Source organism: Lissotriton helveticus, chromosome 1_1 (assembly GCF_964261635.1).
Source record: "Lissotriton helveticus chromosome 1_1, aLisHel1.1, whole genome shotgun sequence".
NCBI classification, from domain to species: domain Eukaryota; kingdom Metazoa; phylum Chordata; class Amphibia; order Caudata; family Salamandridae; genus Lissotriton; species Lissotriton helveticus.
The window spans coordinates 337,938,836-337,957,562 of record NC_136057.1 but is presented as its reverse complement, the minus strand read 5'-3'; the positions used below and the strand labels follow the sequence as shown (position 1 = coordinate 337,957,562).

The 18,727-nt window shown below is 45.0% G+C and overlaps 1 protein-coding gene across 2 annotated transcripts in view; it reads left to right on the top strand.

Annotated features, from left to right (window-relative positions):
* Positions 1-18,727, top strand: part of SVOPL (SVOP like) — a 509,809-nt gene that overhangs the window by 421,324 nt on the left and 69,758 nt on the right. For both annotated transcript variants that reach the window (XM_078672922.1, XM_078672864.1), the window contains exons 13-14: positions 4,743-4,824; positions 7,113-7,202. In XM_078672922.1, coding sequence (XP_078529048.1) covers positions 4,743-4,824; positions 7,113-7,202 — 172 coding nt within the window. The remainder of the gene's footprint in view (positions 1-4,742; positions 4,825-7,112; positions 7,203-18,727) is intronic.

Sequence of the window (18,727 nt, the reverse complement as noted above, 5' to 3'; positions counted from 1 at the left end):
GACAACAGGAGGCATACCAGTGTTTGTACCGGGCATGAGGCACAGTGCCCACAACAATTTATTCAATTCTTGAGACCAGTCTAAACCTATTGCAAGTGATAGCTGGATATTAATCTTAATTACCCTATTGCACCTCTCCACCAAACTGTTACTTTAGGGATGGTACAATGAAATAGTCACACGCTTGATACCAGGTCCCCTAAACATTCGTTAGAAGTACTTTGAGATCCATTCTAAGTCACAATCTCATCAAGCACCCTTCTCTAGAAAGTTTCTGACTTGTTGCCAACCCACTTGCATATATACCAACTCTCTCTTCTGAACCGTATTCCCCCTGGGAGCCTTCAACCCCTCAGACACAGCATCCTGTGCAACAGTCTCCATGACAAGACTAGAACCTTGTCATCAATGTAATCCTCCATGTCGTCCTTTACTGGTTGCAAAGGTAGCTGTGACATTTTGATGTCCACAATATATTCAGTTTGATCAAATTCCTGTAGTCTGTACTTACCACTTCGCATTTCTCATGGTGGTCTTTCTGGACCCTTTTGAAGTAAACAAATCCACTAAATGTTTATAATCCATACTAATCTTCAACTCTGTTCTCCATAAGTAATTTTAGAAGTGACTCACAACCTACCAACATTCCACAGCTTCATGTTCCACCATGGAGTACTTTCTCTTAGCTCCCCTCCAGCTCTCTGATACAAAAGCCACCACATCTGTTTTGCCATTCCTGGCTTCCAGTAACACTGTGCAAAGGTCATGCTGGCTGGCATAAGTGTCAACTTTTCTAGGAATGTGAGTAGAAAAAAGGCTTAATTAGATTTGAACCAGAATTTATTTTTAGCCTGGGCAAATTTATTAAAATATTTTTCATCCCATTCAAACATCTCTTCTCTTTTGATTATCTTGCAAAGTCTATGTGTCTTGCCAGCACACATGAAGAAATCTTGAATAGAACTTCAACAAACCTAAAGATACCCTGAGCTGCTCCTTACTGGTGGGAGATTCGGAATCCACAGTGGCACACACTCTAAGAGTCGGTGCTGTGGTTGGCTCTAAAACCAGTCTGGGAGGGGTCTAGTAGGTTATTAGTTTCAAGAAAAGTGTTGAGTTGTCTATTAACCAGTCACTCCAAGACTTTAGATAGATACGGTAACTGCGAGATCGGTCGGTAGTTTGCTGGGTCGTAAATTTCTAGGCCTGTTTTTTTTAATAGAGGAAAGACCACTGTTTTCTTCAATATGAATGGGAAGGAACCTAGCTCTAAAGTTTGATTAAAGATTTTGGTGACATGGGGGCATAAAACTGACACTAGTCGGGAGAAGATGGTTGATCACCAGGTTAGAGATAAAACTTCCACAATGAATAATAATATTTCGAATCTGGTGTTGGCTTCTTGAATAGTCTTTTGAAAGACTTCAGCAGTAGAGGAAACCCCAAAACCCAGTCTTTTCTAGCATGTACGTATAACATGGGTAGAAAATGTTTCAATGTAGCTCCTCAACTCACCCAACAACGGTTGATGATGTACTGAAATCAAATCAGGCTTTGAAAACCAGTTAGCACTGTTCAGGTACACTAGGATATCAGCTCCAGTAAATATCAGCTGGTGCTCCGTCTTGATTTGGCAATCGCATGTCAATACATATGCACACTGCACCAGACTGTTTCAAGGGGACTACTGTTGGGGTGTCCCAGGACACAGGCCAGACACATTCAAAGTTACACCACTAGATTTATTCCTGTATCTATTTGTAGTCTGACTGCTTTATCAACACTATAACCCAATGAAAGCTGACTATTTCACAGGTGGCTGCACTTTTGGCAAAGAATAAACCTGCTATATCACTGCACAGCTAAGCAGCGTGTCCATACCAATCAGTTACAAATATCCTGGCCCTGACTGATGTCTTGTCATGCTAATGGTGGTATTGAATGGTCTAGCTAGAGTCAACAGAATCAGGTACCACTGACATGTATCTTGGTGTTGGTGCCCATGAGCTCCATCCTTGGACTTATTTACAGCAGTTGTGTTTGTCCATTACTGTTACTGATACTCCTGAGACTATGCGGGCAGTGACAGAGAAACCCTGGATCTGTACCCAGCATTTAAGTTGGGGCCTTCTTCTATAGGAAGTTTAGTTGATGAAGGAAATGAGGACGATTCCTTTGTCTCCTTCTCCATTGTTGTCTTCTGTGTCAGGTTCAGGTGATTAATGTATCCCATTGCTGAGATTGTATGCTTTGGCCTGCAGATGCAATGAAGTGCTTGGCGATGTTGGGAACTTCTCCCTCGTTTTCCACCCTGAAAGACTTCTGCAAATGGTTCGGTCTGATGGAGCTGCATCATGTATTGTCTCATGCTGGGCATGTTGGTGGTAGGTGTGACTTGACCCTAGAATATCCACAGTGAAGACACTTGTGGCTGTATACTGTCTCATGGCCCTCATGCAGCAAACCCTTGTTCTCCATCTAATAGCTTTCATTTGCATAAAAGCATTGTTTGTTTTTATGTGTCCAGGTCCTTCAGGCGCTAATTTTACTGTCATCATTGCCAATACAGATTCCATTTCTGCGCACAAGTGCTTGCTACCTTATGTCATCAACCAAGTGTAAGAATCACATTCAGGCTCATGTGCAGTTCTGACAGTGAAAGGTGGCGTACGATAGATGAGCCTCAACCCTGGATAGATTGGGCCCTTATATTCTTCACAATCTTCACCCTTGCAGGTACTCGCTTGAGCATATAGCTGTGCATAGAAGCTATCAATGGATTCACCTTCCTTTCGCTTTGCCTGCCTGAGTACGAATCACTCGTAAATGGGGTTCAGTTGGTGATCAAATTCCACTTCCAGCTCAGCCACTGCGCCTTCAAAGTGATTTGCCTCCCTTGTATTGGACAGTGTTCTGAATAATTTGAATATTTTCTTTCCCGGATTATGTAACGTGTGAGCATTTGATGGTGGTGTCTGCCTCCCTCATGACAGAGAGATAGTTGTTGAGGCGGACCAGACAAATACACCAATGCGGTGCTACCATGGTTGAGGCTACAATTTCACTAAATGGATGTAATGGTTTTGTTGTTGCCCTTACAAGCTGCGTAAGGCATGGTGGCATGGCTGCTTGACCAGCATCTTCATGCGATTGTTGTCTGTTATCTGCAGTGCAGATAGGGAATACCAGAGTCAAAACTCCCTGTGGTGTGATGAACTGACAGGAGAATATACCGGTGGGTCAGCGCGGACCTCCCCCTTGGTTACCCCCTGGCTTCTGTAGATAGTCAATCAAGTAGTATTTGTATACCACGGCTAATCTACCCGGCCGGGGGTATCCATGTGTGCATTTACTTGCTATGCGGGGTAGCATATTATAGGCATATTCCCCTGAATTGTGTACCAGCTGCTAGCTGCCCACTCAGGTGAAAGCGAGCAACGAGGAAGGTCAAGGTGAACGAGAAGAAAGAACTCTCACAAAGCGCTATGCAGGTTGTGTTCAGAATCTTCACCTTCATGAACATTTGTAGGTATTTCCTGCCATCTATGCTGTAATCTTCTCTGATTGGAAGACACTCATTGTTGAACCTGTGGGACGCAGCGCGGCCCACTTTATCTGCTTCCTCCATCAAAGAGCCCCATGGGTCATGTGCACTGGAAGAATAGTGAAAATACAAATGATCTTTCAGTTTAAAGGAAGGAAAATGGAAGGGAAGTCTTGCTGAGGGCCACCCCTCTATATCACCCTAGAAGACATGATGCCAACCCTTCCCATTGAGAACAGCTGCCAACAGTTTGATGAACTCTGGCTATGGGCAGTGCTTCATTTCTAAAAGAAACCGTGCTGGTGCTCGAAGCTCTGCTCAGAAGCCGGCAGCCAATGCAATTAAACATGGACGTGCCAAATACCAATGGCAGTAGTCTTCAGTCCACTACCAGACACCCCCTGTACCTTTTCCCCCCCTTGCGGCTTCCTGCTTCCTGTTTGTGATGGTTTTGCTGCCTTTTCTTCCTCCGTCTTTACTAACCGCATGTTATTCCCCCTCTCTGGCGCTCATGTATTTTCTGATACGCTGGAAAAATAAATGCCAATGCCACCTAACAACAAGAACCTGCTATAATTAGGCACTGCCCACGGATAATTCAATAGACTGATATGAGGCACTGAATGACACAAAGTTCTGTGTGCCTGCCTCCATTGATGCATTTTCAGTCAGCTGTGTTTTTTAATATTTACGAAGAAAACATTCTGTATGGGGTATGTGACAACAGTGTTTTTAAGAACTCTACACTTTTCCACCCCCTCACCCACCTATAACCTAGCACCAAGTTTGGCAGAGAATGTATTGGATTTTTGATCTACAACATTTGGTGCAATTAGTCAAGCCAGACAAATTTAGAAATTAACCTAAATTAAGCTCTCCCGTGGAACTCACATTTCAACTTAAATACATATTTAAATATAAAAACTGAACCATCAATATTTTTTATCATTTATTTTTGCAGCATAACAACCTTCTTAGGACTAGGGTCAAGAGTGCTGGTCTTCAATGTAAGACTTCACCTCCATTAGTATGGCCTGGGATGAGGAATACAGACAAGGTGGTATGGTATTGGAATGTACCTAGCAATGAAAGTGAATTTAGTTGCAGTGTATTATAGATTACAACATAAATATGTGTGAACTGGAAGAGGGTGTATGTACAATGTCGACTCACCACAAATCTCTGTTTCTTCCTTAAGATATGGCTTGATCGCAATACTGTTCTTCCTCCGAGCTCTAGTGGCGGCAAGCTTCAACACGGTGTACATCTATACTGCAGAGGTGAGACTCAGGTGATCCATGGGTTATTCTTAACATTAAGAAATGTATATAGAACAGCCAGACCAAAAGTGGTAGAACTCAAAAACCAAGAGAAGGAATACATTGAGATAGGGGAAAAAGTTCATAGGTTGAGAGTGACAGAACACTTTCCCATTCTGTTTCACTCTGCCTAAGAGTGGCACTTGACCAGATTGTCAAGTAGGTGGGCAACATTCCTGCTTCTAGAACAAGTTGGACAAGCTGCGCATTTTGAAAATATCACGCATGTCTGCCTTTGCTAATAAAAACAAGTCGAGTGAGCTGCTTATTTTGAAACTATCACGCTGCCACAATTGCTAATAAAAATGAAGCACTGGGGAAAAAAAGCATACAGTTTTGCAGAAATTGAGTTGAGCGAGCCGCACAACAAAAGAAAAGTCGTCCAGCTGCCATTGTTAAAGTCCAAGCACGGTGTGCTGCACTGCAAAAAAAAAAATTCATTTAGTTGCAGGAGAGCGTCTTGTGCCTGTAGGAGAAAGTCATGTAAAAAAATAGTGCTCACAGACTGTAAATAAAACATACAGAGTAACAACACATGTAAGAGGGCCAGTCCTTATGGGAGGTTACAACATGAGAAAAGGAGGTACTAAGGAGGGGACTAGTAAGCCTATTTACAAATCAAAAGTCACCATTTACAAAGGACACAGAAGCCAATTGAAAAGATGGGTGAAAAATGGGCGGAGCTTAAAGTACATACCCGAATACAGGATGTCTCGAAGAGACGGTGCAAACGCTGCCTAGGAGGGACGTAAACATTTCAATATTATCATTGGGATTACTCTAGACAACTTTTATTCTAAGGCTGGACTCTGTAAAATGCTCTATTCATCTATCCAAGACTGCCTGAGGACAACAAAACACCCAGGGAAGAGCACCGCACTCACCTTCCCATCTGCTCCTTCTTATTTTCATCACAATACATGCATTTTTGCTTGTGGTTAATTGACAGGTTTGGTGGCTTCCCTATATAAAGCAGTGAATGAGATAACAGCATGCAAGATAAACTCAAGGTCCACCCTCCCTCGACAAGAGACCACCACCATGTTACACAGATCCTCTCCGAACAGTGTAATGAAGATGATGCCAATGCATTAAATCATGTCTAGATATCTAGAACCAGTGCTTTCTTTACTATGCCATCTTACTACATGCCACATCTGGAGAGTGTGAGAAACTTCAGTATCTTCATCTATTGGAGGAACATAATACTGTAGATGCATTCCAAGTTTCTCCCATTTTTAACCCTTACATTTAAATTCAGTAAAGAAGCAAACACACTTTTCAAGCAACCTTATTTGAGAGAAGAGATCCCTTGACATTGAGCCATGTCTCAGGTGTGGGAATCCCATGGGATACTTCCTGCATACAGAATGGCCATGCCCTCAAGAGCAACCCATTTGGGAAAGTATAGCCCAAACCCTAAGTAGGGGGTATTTTGTCAACATTTTGATGCCTTCCTCACCAATAGGGCTTAATATAGCCTCTCTGACGCCAATAGATACACACAAGCTCTGTTTTGCATTGGTTTGTCATCTCAAAATGGACATTGCTGGTGCTGTACAGATCCATAGAGCCTTCCCAGGGTTTGAGGGAGGCTTGGACCACTGCATGACATTGACTATCCCAATTTATAGAGCTAGGTGATGTCCTCAGAAGCACTGCAAGATATGCAAGGAATGGTTCCTATGTAGAGGGCTGCTTGTGAATGAAAGAGGGATGGTTTGGAGCCGACATTCTGTGTATCTTCAAAGAGCTGTTCAGTAGTCTGAATTATATTGAACACAATGTTGCAAGTAGACTGTCATGCTGTTTATACATAGGAATCAGCATTCCCACCTGTTTGTTGATCATGAGTTAATGGCACTTGTCTTTTGTTCATGTCATTTTTTTTTAAATGAAATTCTGCTAATATTGTTTGTTAAAATAAAAGGAATGTCAGGAGTCAGTAAAAGAGGAAGAGTCACAGGATAAAGATAAAGAGGTATTTCTTTGGTGGAAAGACCTAGTAATGACCTGGTAGTAATGTTGTGGAGACACAACCATTAATTATTTCCAATAGTCTGGGACATACACAGCAGTGGGAGAAGTGAGGTCCAAGCACTGTAGGTTTTGTGATATTGGGAATGGACAAAGAAAGGGGCATGTTGGATGGGGCTGGATGTTTATAGCGAAAATACAATTATGCTTTTTTTATCTGAATGATGTTAGTCTGATTTTTTGTTTTTTGCTTTTTTTCCCTCCCATCCTAGGTGTATCCAACTGTGATGAGAGCCATAGGCATGGGGACCAGTGGCTCTGTCTGCCGCATAGGAGCAATGACAGCCCCATTTATAGCACAAGTAAGTGACTTTGTCCAAGGCATGAATACTCATGGTGCTACTACTCCAGTTCGTCCACAGAATTGGATTACATATTCATTACACATGAGAGGTACAAATTACAATGTGATGTATACAGCAAAATAAATAACTTACCTATTTTGAATCCAAGTCATTCAAATAAGAGGTTTTTACATTTTATTGATGTTATTTCATTTTTAAAAAACATCATATTGGAGTTACTGCGTAAATTAAAGAAAGGTTTACCATTATGCTAGGTATTTGCCTTCTGTTTTTAAGGGCTCTGCAAAAGTCATCTATGACAAAGGGGCAATGATGTGTTGAACACTTGAGGGATGGCGCCTAGTTGCCGCCACACATGGGTGACCATTTGTAAGAACAGTGAAATGTATTCCACAGGTGTAGCTCGGTGCGGTGGGTGTCACATGAAGAGACTTAGTGGAACAGCCATGATGAGTAAGTTCGATGATGACTCTGATGAAAACTGTAGAACCAAGAAACGAGGCTTAGGCGCACAGCGGGTATGGGAATGAACACAAAATGTAAGAGACAGTAACGGTGGGTTGAAGGAGGGTAAAGGTGCTCCAACAGGTGACGTAACTAGCCAAAATACGTCCAATAATCCTAGCAAAACAGTGTGCTACGTGGTACGTAGACACATCCCTGTGTGCGGGCACACTTGTATAGTTCAGCGTAGCTGATTCAAATAAAGTTCAAATGAGAAGGTTTCGGAGTTTGTATATATTTGATAAGTTTCACAAGTTCATTGTACAATAGCGTTTCATCACGCCATGAAATCAATTGAGTGTAATCCAATGGGATATTTCAAAACATGCTCCAATGCATTTCGGACTCACACAGTCCTTTATCAAGGAGCGCTGCGGAAGGATACAACAAAAGCAATTTAGATCAACGAAACAGGCAGCTGTAAAGTTTGTGCACATGCGGTGAGGGAGGTGTATGTGGATTTATCATCCGTGAATAAGATAATGAAAGAATTAAACACAGTGGGTGCATGCAGATTAAAAGAGGGTGTTGCGTTTGCATGCATTCATTGGACTTGAAGTCTTAAACAGCGTGAATACGTGTAGATGAAAACAGGTAGTTGGGTTTACATGCGTTAATTGAGATGAAAGGGGTGCGTTGGAGTCGAGCGGTGTGTGTCATAAGTTAATAAAATCGACAGTGGCTTGTGGTTTAGAGACAAGCGGGTAGTTAAGTGAAACGGGGTTAGTGGTACAATGTGAAAGTGTCTTACGCTTCCACATAGATGTATAGCTCACGTCGGTGCTGCAAAAAACAGTGAAAAGATCGTGAGATATTGTCAACAAGTTGGGAACGGTCGCTCCCTTCTGCCCTCGCTGCCTCCTACTCAAAGCTGCCTGGTATCGTGTGCTTTGCGCTGGTGAGCTTTCCTATTGCCTGAAGTTGCTTGCTCCACTGTATCTGCACGTTAGCCTGCATAGCGCTGCTGGCCTCACTTAGCGCTTTAACGTGCCTGCCTGATTGTGCGCTCGATTGTTCCTGTATCTGTTCACTGTGTGTTCTGTTTAAATTTACTTTTGCCAATTACCTCCGCATTTCCCCCAACCCGGTCTGCCCTCGCGTTGCAGCCGCCATTTGCTGTGCTGTTGTTGTTGTCTTGCCCTGAGCCCGCCCCCTCCACCACGCACCCGCCTCCCATCGGATCCTCCCTCCCACTTAGAGTGTAGGCTCACCCCTGTCCACTCTAGCGCTGTGACCGCCTCGACTACGTTGGGAACGGTCGCTCCCTTCTGCCCTCGCTGCCTCCTACTCAAAGCTGCCTGGTATCGTGTGCTTTGCGCTGGTGAGCTTTCCTATTGCCTGAAGTTGCTTGCTCCACTGTATCTGCACGTTAGCCTGCATAGCGCTGCTGGCCTCACTTAGCGCTTTAACGTGCCTGCCTGATTGTGCGCTCGATTGTTCCTGTATCTGTTCACTGTGTGTTCTGTTTAAATTTACTTTTGCCAATTACCTCCGCATTTCCCCCAACCCGGTCTGCCCTCGCGTTGCAGCCGCCATTTGCTGTGCTGTTGTTGTTGTCTTGCCCTGAGCCCGCCCCCTCCACCACGCACCCGCCTCCCATCGGATCCTCCCTCGCCCCTCCCCCCCCACCCTCAATATATGACAGTAGCTCCCGCGCGCAGCGTTTACGCGCAGCGACCGCGCCCAATCCGCGCCGAAGGTGCGCCAAAGGTAAGCCCGTCTACGCCCGTCCGCGCCTGGACCGCGCCCAGTGCTATACCCCCTGCCCCTTCCACTGCCCAGCCCTCCCGCATTACATACGATGCCGCCACCCTCCTAGCCCTTAACCCCGGTCGCGCCCCCAACTGCGTCCAAGCAGCTCCTGGACACACCCATGGACCTTTCTCCTGCTACTCCTGCAAATTCAGCGGCACCGTCACCATCTCCGCTACGACCACACCACAGACTCTCGACCCCAACCACCTACAGTGCATCCTTCTCAACACCCGTTCGGTCCACAGACACGCCATTGACCTATGGAATCTACTAGACACCATCTCTCCAGACGTCGCCTTCCTAACAGAAACTTGGATGAACGCTTCCTCCGCCCCAGACATCACCATTGCCATCCCTGAAGACTATAAGATCACTCGCAAGGACCGTACAGGCACAGGAGGAGGAATCGCTATCGTCCATAAGAAATCAATCCGCATCTCAACCAGCTCTGACGCCAACCTCGCTAACTCCGAACACCTTCACTTCCAGATCCACATCGACCCCAAGACCACACTCAGAGGCACCCTCCTCTACAGACCACCAGGACCCCGCGCAAAATTCAGTGAAGACATCACAGACTTCATCACCCCACACGCGCTCCCCTCCAAAGACTACATCCTTCTGGGAGACCTCAACTTTCACCTCGAAAAGATCAACGACCGCAACACCGCCACCCTCTTAGACAACCTCGCCAACCTCGGACTTAAACAACTAGTCAATTCCCCCACCCACATCGCAGGTCACACACTCGACCCCATCTTCACCTCCAGCAATCATGTCTCCTTCAGCCACACTACGGATCTCCTCTGGACTGACCACAGCTGCGTTCACTTCACCTACAACAAGCCGAAACCCACCAACCACCTCCAACCAACTCTGCAAAGAAACTGGAACAAAATCACCACGGACCAGATTTCCGCCTCGCTCCTTCTAAACGCCCCAGCCCACTCTTCTAACGCAAACGAAGCCGCCGCCAACCTCACCCTATGGTTATCGAACACCGCCGACACCTTAGCACCACTGAAAAAACGTAAATGCAAACCTGGCAGCAAAAAGGCCTCATGGTTCAACGATGATCTCAAGAAGTCCAAGAAACTCTGCCGCTCCCTCGAAAAGACCTGGAAAAAAGACCCAACCACTAGCACCAAGGACGCCTTCAAAAACGCCACCCGCACTCACCACCAACTAATCCGAAAGGCCAAGAAGACAGCATTCAAGGATCGACTTGACAACAACGCCCACAACAGCAAGGAACTTTTCAACATCGTCAAGGAATTTTCCAATCCCTCGGCCAACTCCAACGACATCACCCCCTCTCAAGCCCTCTGCGACTCCCTAGCCTCATTCTTCCACAACAAGATTGCAGACATCAACAACAGCTTCGACAACCAACCCGGAAACCAACCCACCCTACCATTTGCTGAACATTCTCCCCCCGTGAACACCCTTAACGACTGGAACCCAATCTCCACTGAGGACACAATCCGCCTGATGAATTCCATCCACTCAGGATCCCCCACAGACCCATGTCCTCACCACATCTTCAACAAAGCAGACTCCGTCATAGCACCGCACCTCCGAGACGTCATCAACTGCTCCTTCAACTCCGCCACCTTCCCGGAAGACTGGAAACACGCTGAACTCACCGTCCTTCTGAAAAAACCCACAGCGGACCCCACCGAACTCAAAAACTACCGCCCCATCTCGCTCCTTCCATTCCCGGCCAAAGTCATCGAGAAAGCTGTCAACAACCAGCTCGCCGCCTTCCTCGAAGCCAACAAATCCCTCGACTCCTCACAATCCGGCTTCCGAGCAAAACACAGCACTGAGACCGCCCTCATCGCAGCAACAGACGACATTCGAACTCTACTGGACAATGGAGACACAGTCGCCCTCATCCTCCTCGACCTCTCTGCAGCATTCGATACAGTCTGCCACAGCACCCTTTTACAACGCCTCAATAACATCGGAATCCAAGGAAAAGCACTTGAATGGATCACCTCGTTCCTCTCCGGAAGAACCCAGAGAGTCCGCCTCCCACCATTCAAGTCCGAGGCCACTGAAGTCATCTGTGGCGTACCACAAGGATCCTCACTCAGCCCCACCCTCTTCAACGTATACATGAGCCCCCTCGCGGCCATCGCCCGCCAACACAACCTCAACATCATCTCTTACGCGGATGACACTCAACTAATCCTTTCTCTCACCAATGACCCCAGCACCGCCAAAACTAACCTACACGAAGGAATGAAAGAAGTTGCCAAATGGATGAAGCAAAGCCGTCTGAAACTGAACTCAGACAAAACAGAAGTCCTCATCTTAGGTACATCCCCCTCTGCATGGGACGACTCCTGGTGGCCGGAAGCCCTCGGAAAAGCACCCATCCCGACAGACCACGCACGGAACCTAGGCGTCATCCTGGATTCTTCACTATCAATGAACAGACAAGTCAGCGCCGTATCCTCTTCCTGCTTCAACATTCTTCGCATGCTCAGAAAAACATTTCGATGGATCCCCACCGAAACAAGGAAAACAGTCACCCATGCTCTGGTCACGAGCCGACTGGACTACGGAAACACCCTCTACGCAGGCACTACCGCTATACTCCAGAAGAAACTCCAACGAATCCAAAACGCCTCAGCCAGGATCATATTAGACATCCCACGCAACGAACACATCTCTGGTCACCTTAAAGACCTCCATTGGCTACCCGTCAATAAGAGGATCACTTTCCGACTGCTAACCCACGCACACAAATCACTCTACGACATCGGACCAGAATGCCTCAACTCACGACTGTCCTTCTACACCCCCTCCCGCCAACTACGTTCTTCCAGCCAAGCCCTCGCCACGGTACCTCACATCAACAAGACCACCATGGGAGGCAGATCCTTCTCATACCTGGCTGCTAAAACATGGAACTCACTCGCCGCTTACCTTCGCCTTACCCAGAACCACCTAGCATTCAGAAAGCAACTCAAAACGTGGATATTTGACAAATAATCCTCCTCCCCTTTCTAAGCGCCTTGAGACCCTCTGGGTATGTAGTGCGCTATATAAATTCTCTGACTTGACTTGACTTGACTTGAGAGATGAGTAACCGGCATGCAATCGCGGTAACTTACTGTGGAGGTTTCAAAAAGGTGGACTACGTGTCTCGAGCTTCGCGGGGATACTGCGGAGTTCGAGGGGAAAGTGTGTGATGGTAGAAATAGAGAAAAGACACTCGGATTGTAGGGAAAATCAGAGCGGCCATCTTGTAATGGTGAAGGCACAGGACCAAGATATAGTACAGCAAAATTACAAAACACAGGTGGCTATAACAATAAGAATGCAGAATAAGGATGCAACATATCAAACGGCCTTGTTACAGGTAGCAACTTAGTTCAGTCCGGTCGTTAAGCCCAAATGGCTTCAAAGATTGAAGTTTATAGATCCACGACGTCTCACGCTGTAAGAGAGTTTTATTGTTGTCTCTGCCCTCGCTGTGGGTGACCATTTCCAATACCAAATATTTCAACTGGGCCACACTGTGATGCGCCTCGTTGAAATGCGTTGCCAGGTTAGATTTGGTGTTCTTGGTACGAATATTGGATTTATGTTCATTAAGTCTGATTTTAATTTTCCTGCTGGTTTTACCTACGTAGATCTTTCCACACGGGCATTTGAGTAGGTAAATCAGGTTAGCTGAATCACAAGTAGCGTCTACTTTTAGGTTAATCTCAAATCCTTTCATAGGATGGTGTATAGTGTTACCTCCAATGACATTGTTACAGTTGTTACAATGATAACAGGGACGTGTGCCTGTATATTTCCTCGGCGTGTCAGTGGGTTTGGATAAGATTTCTCTGATGTTCATTGGTCGGTTGTAAGCAAAGATCGGGGGTTCTTTAAAAAGAACACCAAAATCTGGTTCCGACGACAAAATCCGCCAGTGTCTTAGTATGATTTTCTTGTAGATTTTGCTCACAGTAGAGAATTTGGAGACCAATGTCATTCTAGGATTGGGATCCTTTTTTCTGCTTTTCAGAGCTTCTGTTCTGGAGATAGTGTGTACTCTATCACGTGCCTCTTTGATGATGTTTTCGGGATATCCTCGGGTGGAGAACCTAGAGGCCATGGTTTGAATTTGGGAATCTCTTCTGTTGTCGTCTGATACTATCCGAGTGACTCTCAGCATCTGGCTGAATGGGAGGTGTCTTTTCAAAGAGTCTTGATGGAAACTACTGTATAGCAGGGTGTTGTTGCGGTCGGTTTCCTTGCGGTACAAGTCAGTTTCGATGCCATCTGAGGTGATTCTCACTAATACGTCCAAAAATGTGATTTCTTTATCTGAGATGTTCCAGGTGAACTCGATCCGGTCATCTTTAGTATTCAACGTGGATAGGGCTGATTCCAGATGTTCTCGGGAATCTTTCCAAATGAAGAAAAGATCGTCTATGTATCTTGCGTAAAGTTTGAGGTTGTCATTCCAATCCACATTCGTCAAAATGTGGTTGAGTTCGAAGTTGCCCATGTAGATATTTGCGTATGTCGGCGCGGCGCAATTGCCCATTGCCATCCCGGACATTTGTAAGTACCAACGATCCTCAAAACAAAAGTAACTATGATACAAAGTAAAAACCATAAGTTCTAGAATGAAGGTTTTCAAAGGGTCTGCAATGTTCGATTCTAATAGAGCTAATTCAATAGCTTCAATTCCCCCGGCATGGGGAATAGAGGTGTATAGGCTCTTGATGTCAGCGGTGCATAATAGTATTTGTTCATCATTCTTGATCTCGACGGAGTTTAATTTGTTGATAAAGTCAGTGGTATCACGAGTGTAGCTTTTTAAGTTAATCACCATAGGTTGTAAGTAGCGGTCAATAAATTTTCCGATTGGTTCGTGGATTGACCCTCGTGTGGACACGATGGGGCGAAAAGGTGGATCCATCAAGTTTTTGTGTATTTTGGGCAGCATGGTGAGAGTAGGACTTTTTGGATGATCAACAATCAAGTATCGCTTGGTTCTATCGTCGATGACGTCATCTTCTCTGGCTTTATCAATGATGTTGAGTAACATCGTTTTATACTCCTTAGTGGGGTTACCCTCAAGTGGCAGATAAGTATCAACGTCGAAGACGTGTTCTCTGGCTCTACGGGTGTAGAGGTCCGCATTGAGGATGACTAAGGCGCCACCCTTGTCGGCTTTCAAACATTTGATTGTTTTGTTGTTGGCGATATTCTTCAAGGTGTCTTGGTCTTTGTTGGTAATGTTCCTGCGTTTGGATTTCTTGTAATTGATCTTAGCGATATCCTGTCGAACTAGGGTTTCAAAATTGTCAATACTCTTATGGCTGCTTGGGGGCATGTAGTTAATTGTAGGTCGTAGGCCAAGTAGCTGATCCGGTTTGGTTTCCACAACAGGTTCCAAAACTTTTTCAAAAAAATGTTTTAGTCGTAACTTCCTGGTAAGCTTAAAGGTACTGACTTCCAGTTCAAGAAGGTTAGTGTTGCTGGTTGGGATAAATGACATCCCCTTTTGTAATGTTTTGATTTCATAAGGTGTAAGGTTGGTGTCGGAAATGTTTATGACTAACGATGCTTCCTCGTTTTGGGCTTGGTTTGAGGTTGGTTCTTTCCGTTGTTTTTTGTTTGTTCCTTTACCCCGTCTGGGTCGTCGGTTCTGTCTGGGCCTGACTCTAAAAAAGGCTCCGTGGTGGTTGTAGATGAGGTAGATGCTTGTGCTGGTCGATCTTTAGAGATTGTGCGTTCCGTTGGTTGGTGTCTTGGAGGACGGTTGGTGTTGTCGCTGTCGGAAGATGAGGTGTCAGTGTTCTGGGAATACGGTTTATTTCTTCGTCGTTGAGCGTAGACTTCCGCCCAAGTATAAACTTCCCCAAGCTTATAGTCTAGGGTGTCACGCCGAAATTTGCGTAACTTTCGTTCATTGATTTCCCTGGTGTGACGGTCGATCTGTCTGTTGATGTCTTCCAACGTTGTGCCAAATTCCTCAGGGGTCATAAGGTCTTTGAGTTCACTTTCTGCGGTGGTTATTTCCAAAGACAGTTCTTGGAGAATTCCCGACAATTCCTCGATGATTAATAAGATTAAGTCCAGGCTGCACTTGTTTAGAATGGCGTACCATCTTTCAAGGAAAGCTTTAGAGTTCTTGCATAGAGAAGGCTTTAACGCAATACGGAGGCCGCGGGGAATACGAAGTGATTTATGGTACTTAATAAGTGTGTTCGCGTGAAGTTTTTGGTTTACACGGCGTTTCGACAAATAGAGTAATTGTTTGATACATTGTTCCTTCGTTCTGCTAGAAGGTGTTTGGGTTAGATCGTCGTTGATCAATGCATAGATCCTTTCCGTTGCATCAGAATCGAATGCCAATGTTTCGGCATGTGCTTCAGTGGATTTAGAGATGTCATCATATTGCATCTTAGAAAATGATCCAGGGGGCGTGCTGCCAGCCTACCAGGCAGTAAAAGGTGATGTAGAACCAAGAAACGAGGCTTAGGCGCACAGCGGGTATGGGAATGAACACAAAATGTAAGAGACAGTAACGGTGGGTTGAAGGAGGGTAAAGGTGCTCCAACAGGTGACGTAACTAGCCAAAATACGTCCAATAATCCTAGCAAAACAGTGTGCTACGTGGTACGTAGACACATCCCTGTGTGCGGGCACACTTGTATAGTTCAGCGTAGCTGATTCAAATAAAGTTCAAATGAGAAGGTTTCGGAGTTTGTATATATTTGATAAGTTTCACAAGTTCATTGTACAATAGCGTTTCATCACGCCATGAAATCAATTGAGTGTAATCCAATGGTATATTTCAAAACATGCTCCAATGCATTTCGGACTCACACAGTCCTTTATCAAGGAGCGCTGCGGAAGGATACAACAAAAGCAATTTAGATCAACGAAACAGGCAGCTGTAAAGTTTGTGCACATGCGGTGAGGGAGGTGTATGTGGATTTATCATCCGTGAATAAGATAATGAAAGTATTAAACACAGTGGGTGCATGCAGATTAAAAGAGGGTGTTGCGTTTGCATGCATTCATTGGACTTGAAGTCTTAAACAGCGTGAATACGTGTAGATGAAAACAGGTAGTTGGGTTTACATGCGTTAATTGAGATGAAAGGGGTGCGTTGGAGTCGAGCGGTGTGTGTCATAAGTTAATAAAATCGACAGTGGCTTGTGGTTTAGAGACAAGCGGGTAGTTAAGTGAAACGGGGTTAGTGGTACAATGTGAAAGTGTCTTACGCTTCCACATAGATGTATAGCTCACGTCGGTGCTGCAAAAAACAGTGAAAAGATCGTGAGATATTGTCAACAAGCAAAATGCTTGTGTGAGAGATGAGTAACCGGCATGCAATCGCGGTAACTTACTGTGGAGGTTTCAAAAAGGTGGACTACGTGTCTCGAGCTTCGCGGGGATACTGCGGAGTTCGAGGGGAAAGTGTGTGATGGTAGAAATAGAGAAAAGACACTCGGATTGTAGGGAAAATCAGAGGGGCCATCTTGTAATGGTGAAGGCACAGGACCAAGATATAGTACAGCAAAATTACAAAACACAGGTGGCTATAACAATAAGAATGCAAATTAAATTAAAGAACCCCCGATCTTTGCTTACAACCGACCAATGAACATCAGAGAAATCTTATCCAAACCCACTGACACGCCGAGGAAATATACAGGCACACGTCCCTGTTATCATTGTAACAACTGTAACAATGTCATTGGAGGTAACACTATACACCATCCTATGAAAGGATTTGAGATTAACCTAAAAGTAGACGCTACTTGTGATTCAGCTAACCTGATTTACCTACTCAAATGCCTGTGTGGAAAGATCTACGTAGGTAAAACCAGCAGGAAAATTAAAATCAGACTTAATGAACATAAATCCAATATTCGTACCAAGAACACCAAATCTAACCTGGCAACGCATTTCAACGAGGCGCATCACAGTGTGGCCCAGTTGAAATATTTGGTATTGGAAATGGTCACCCACAGCGAGGGCAGAGACAACAATAAAACTCTCTTACAGCGTGAGACGTCGTGGATCTATAAACTTCAATCTTTGAAGCCATTTGGGCTTAACGACCGGACTGAACTAAGTTGCTACCTGTAACAAGGCCGTTTGATATTTTGCATCCTTATTCTGCATTCTTATTGTTATAGCCACCTGTGTTTTGTAATTTTGCTGTACTATATCTTGGTCCTGTGCCTTCACCATTACAAGATGGCCGCTCTGATTTTCCCTACAATCCGAGTGTCTTTTCTCTATTTCTACCATCACACACTTTCCCCTCGAACTCCGCAGTATCCCCGCGAAGCTCGAGACACGTAGTCCACCTTTTTGAAACCTCCACAGTAAGTTACCGCGATTGAATGCCGGTTACTCATCTCTCACACAAGCATTTTGCTTGTTGACAATATCTCACGATCTTTTCACTGTTTTTTGCAGCACCGACGTGAGCTATACATCTATGTGGAAGCGTAAGACACTTTCACATTGTACCACTAACCCCGTTTCACTTAACTACCCGCTTGTCTCTAAACCACAAGCCACTGTCGATTTTATTAACTTATGACACACACCGCTCGACTCCAACGCACCCCTTTCATCTCAATTAACGCATGTAAACCCAACTACCTGTTTTCATCTACACGTATTCACGCTGTTTAAGACTTCAAGTCCAATGAATGCATGCAAACGCAACACCCTCTTTTAATCTGCATGCACCCACTGTGTTTAATACTTTCATTATCTTATTCACGGATGATAAATCCACATACACCTCCCTCACCGCATGTGCACAAACTTTACAGCTGCCTGTTTCGTTGATCTAAATTGCTTTTGTTGTATCCTTCCGCAGCGCTCCTTGATAAAGGACTGTGTGAGTCCGAAATGCATTGGAGCATGTTTTGAAATATACCATTGGATTACACTCAATTGATTTCATGGCGTGATGAAACGCTATTGTACAATGAACTTGTGAAACTTATCAAATATATACAAACTCCGAAACCTTCTCATTTGAACTTTATTTGAATCAGCTACGCTGAACTATACAAGTGTGCCCGCACACAGGGATGTGTCTACGTACCACGTAGCACACTGTTTTGCTCTGATGAAAACTGGCCATTACAGGGTAACAGTAGGTCTCCTTATAGCCGAGATTTAGTGGACGCTACCCAAACTGGCACCCTAAGCTCTTCAAAGCCTGCTCTCTGTGCCAGGGCATTAATCATTGTTTCTACTATTTGCTT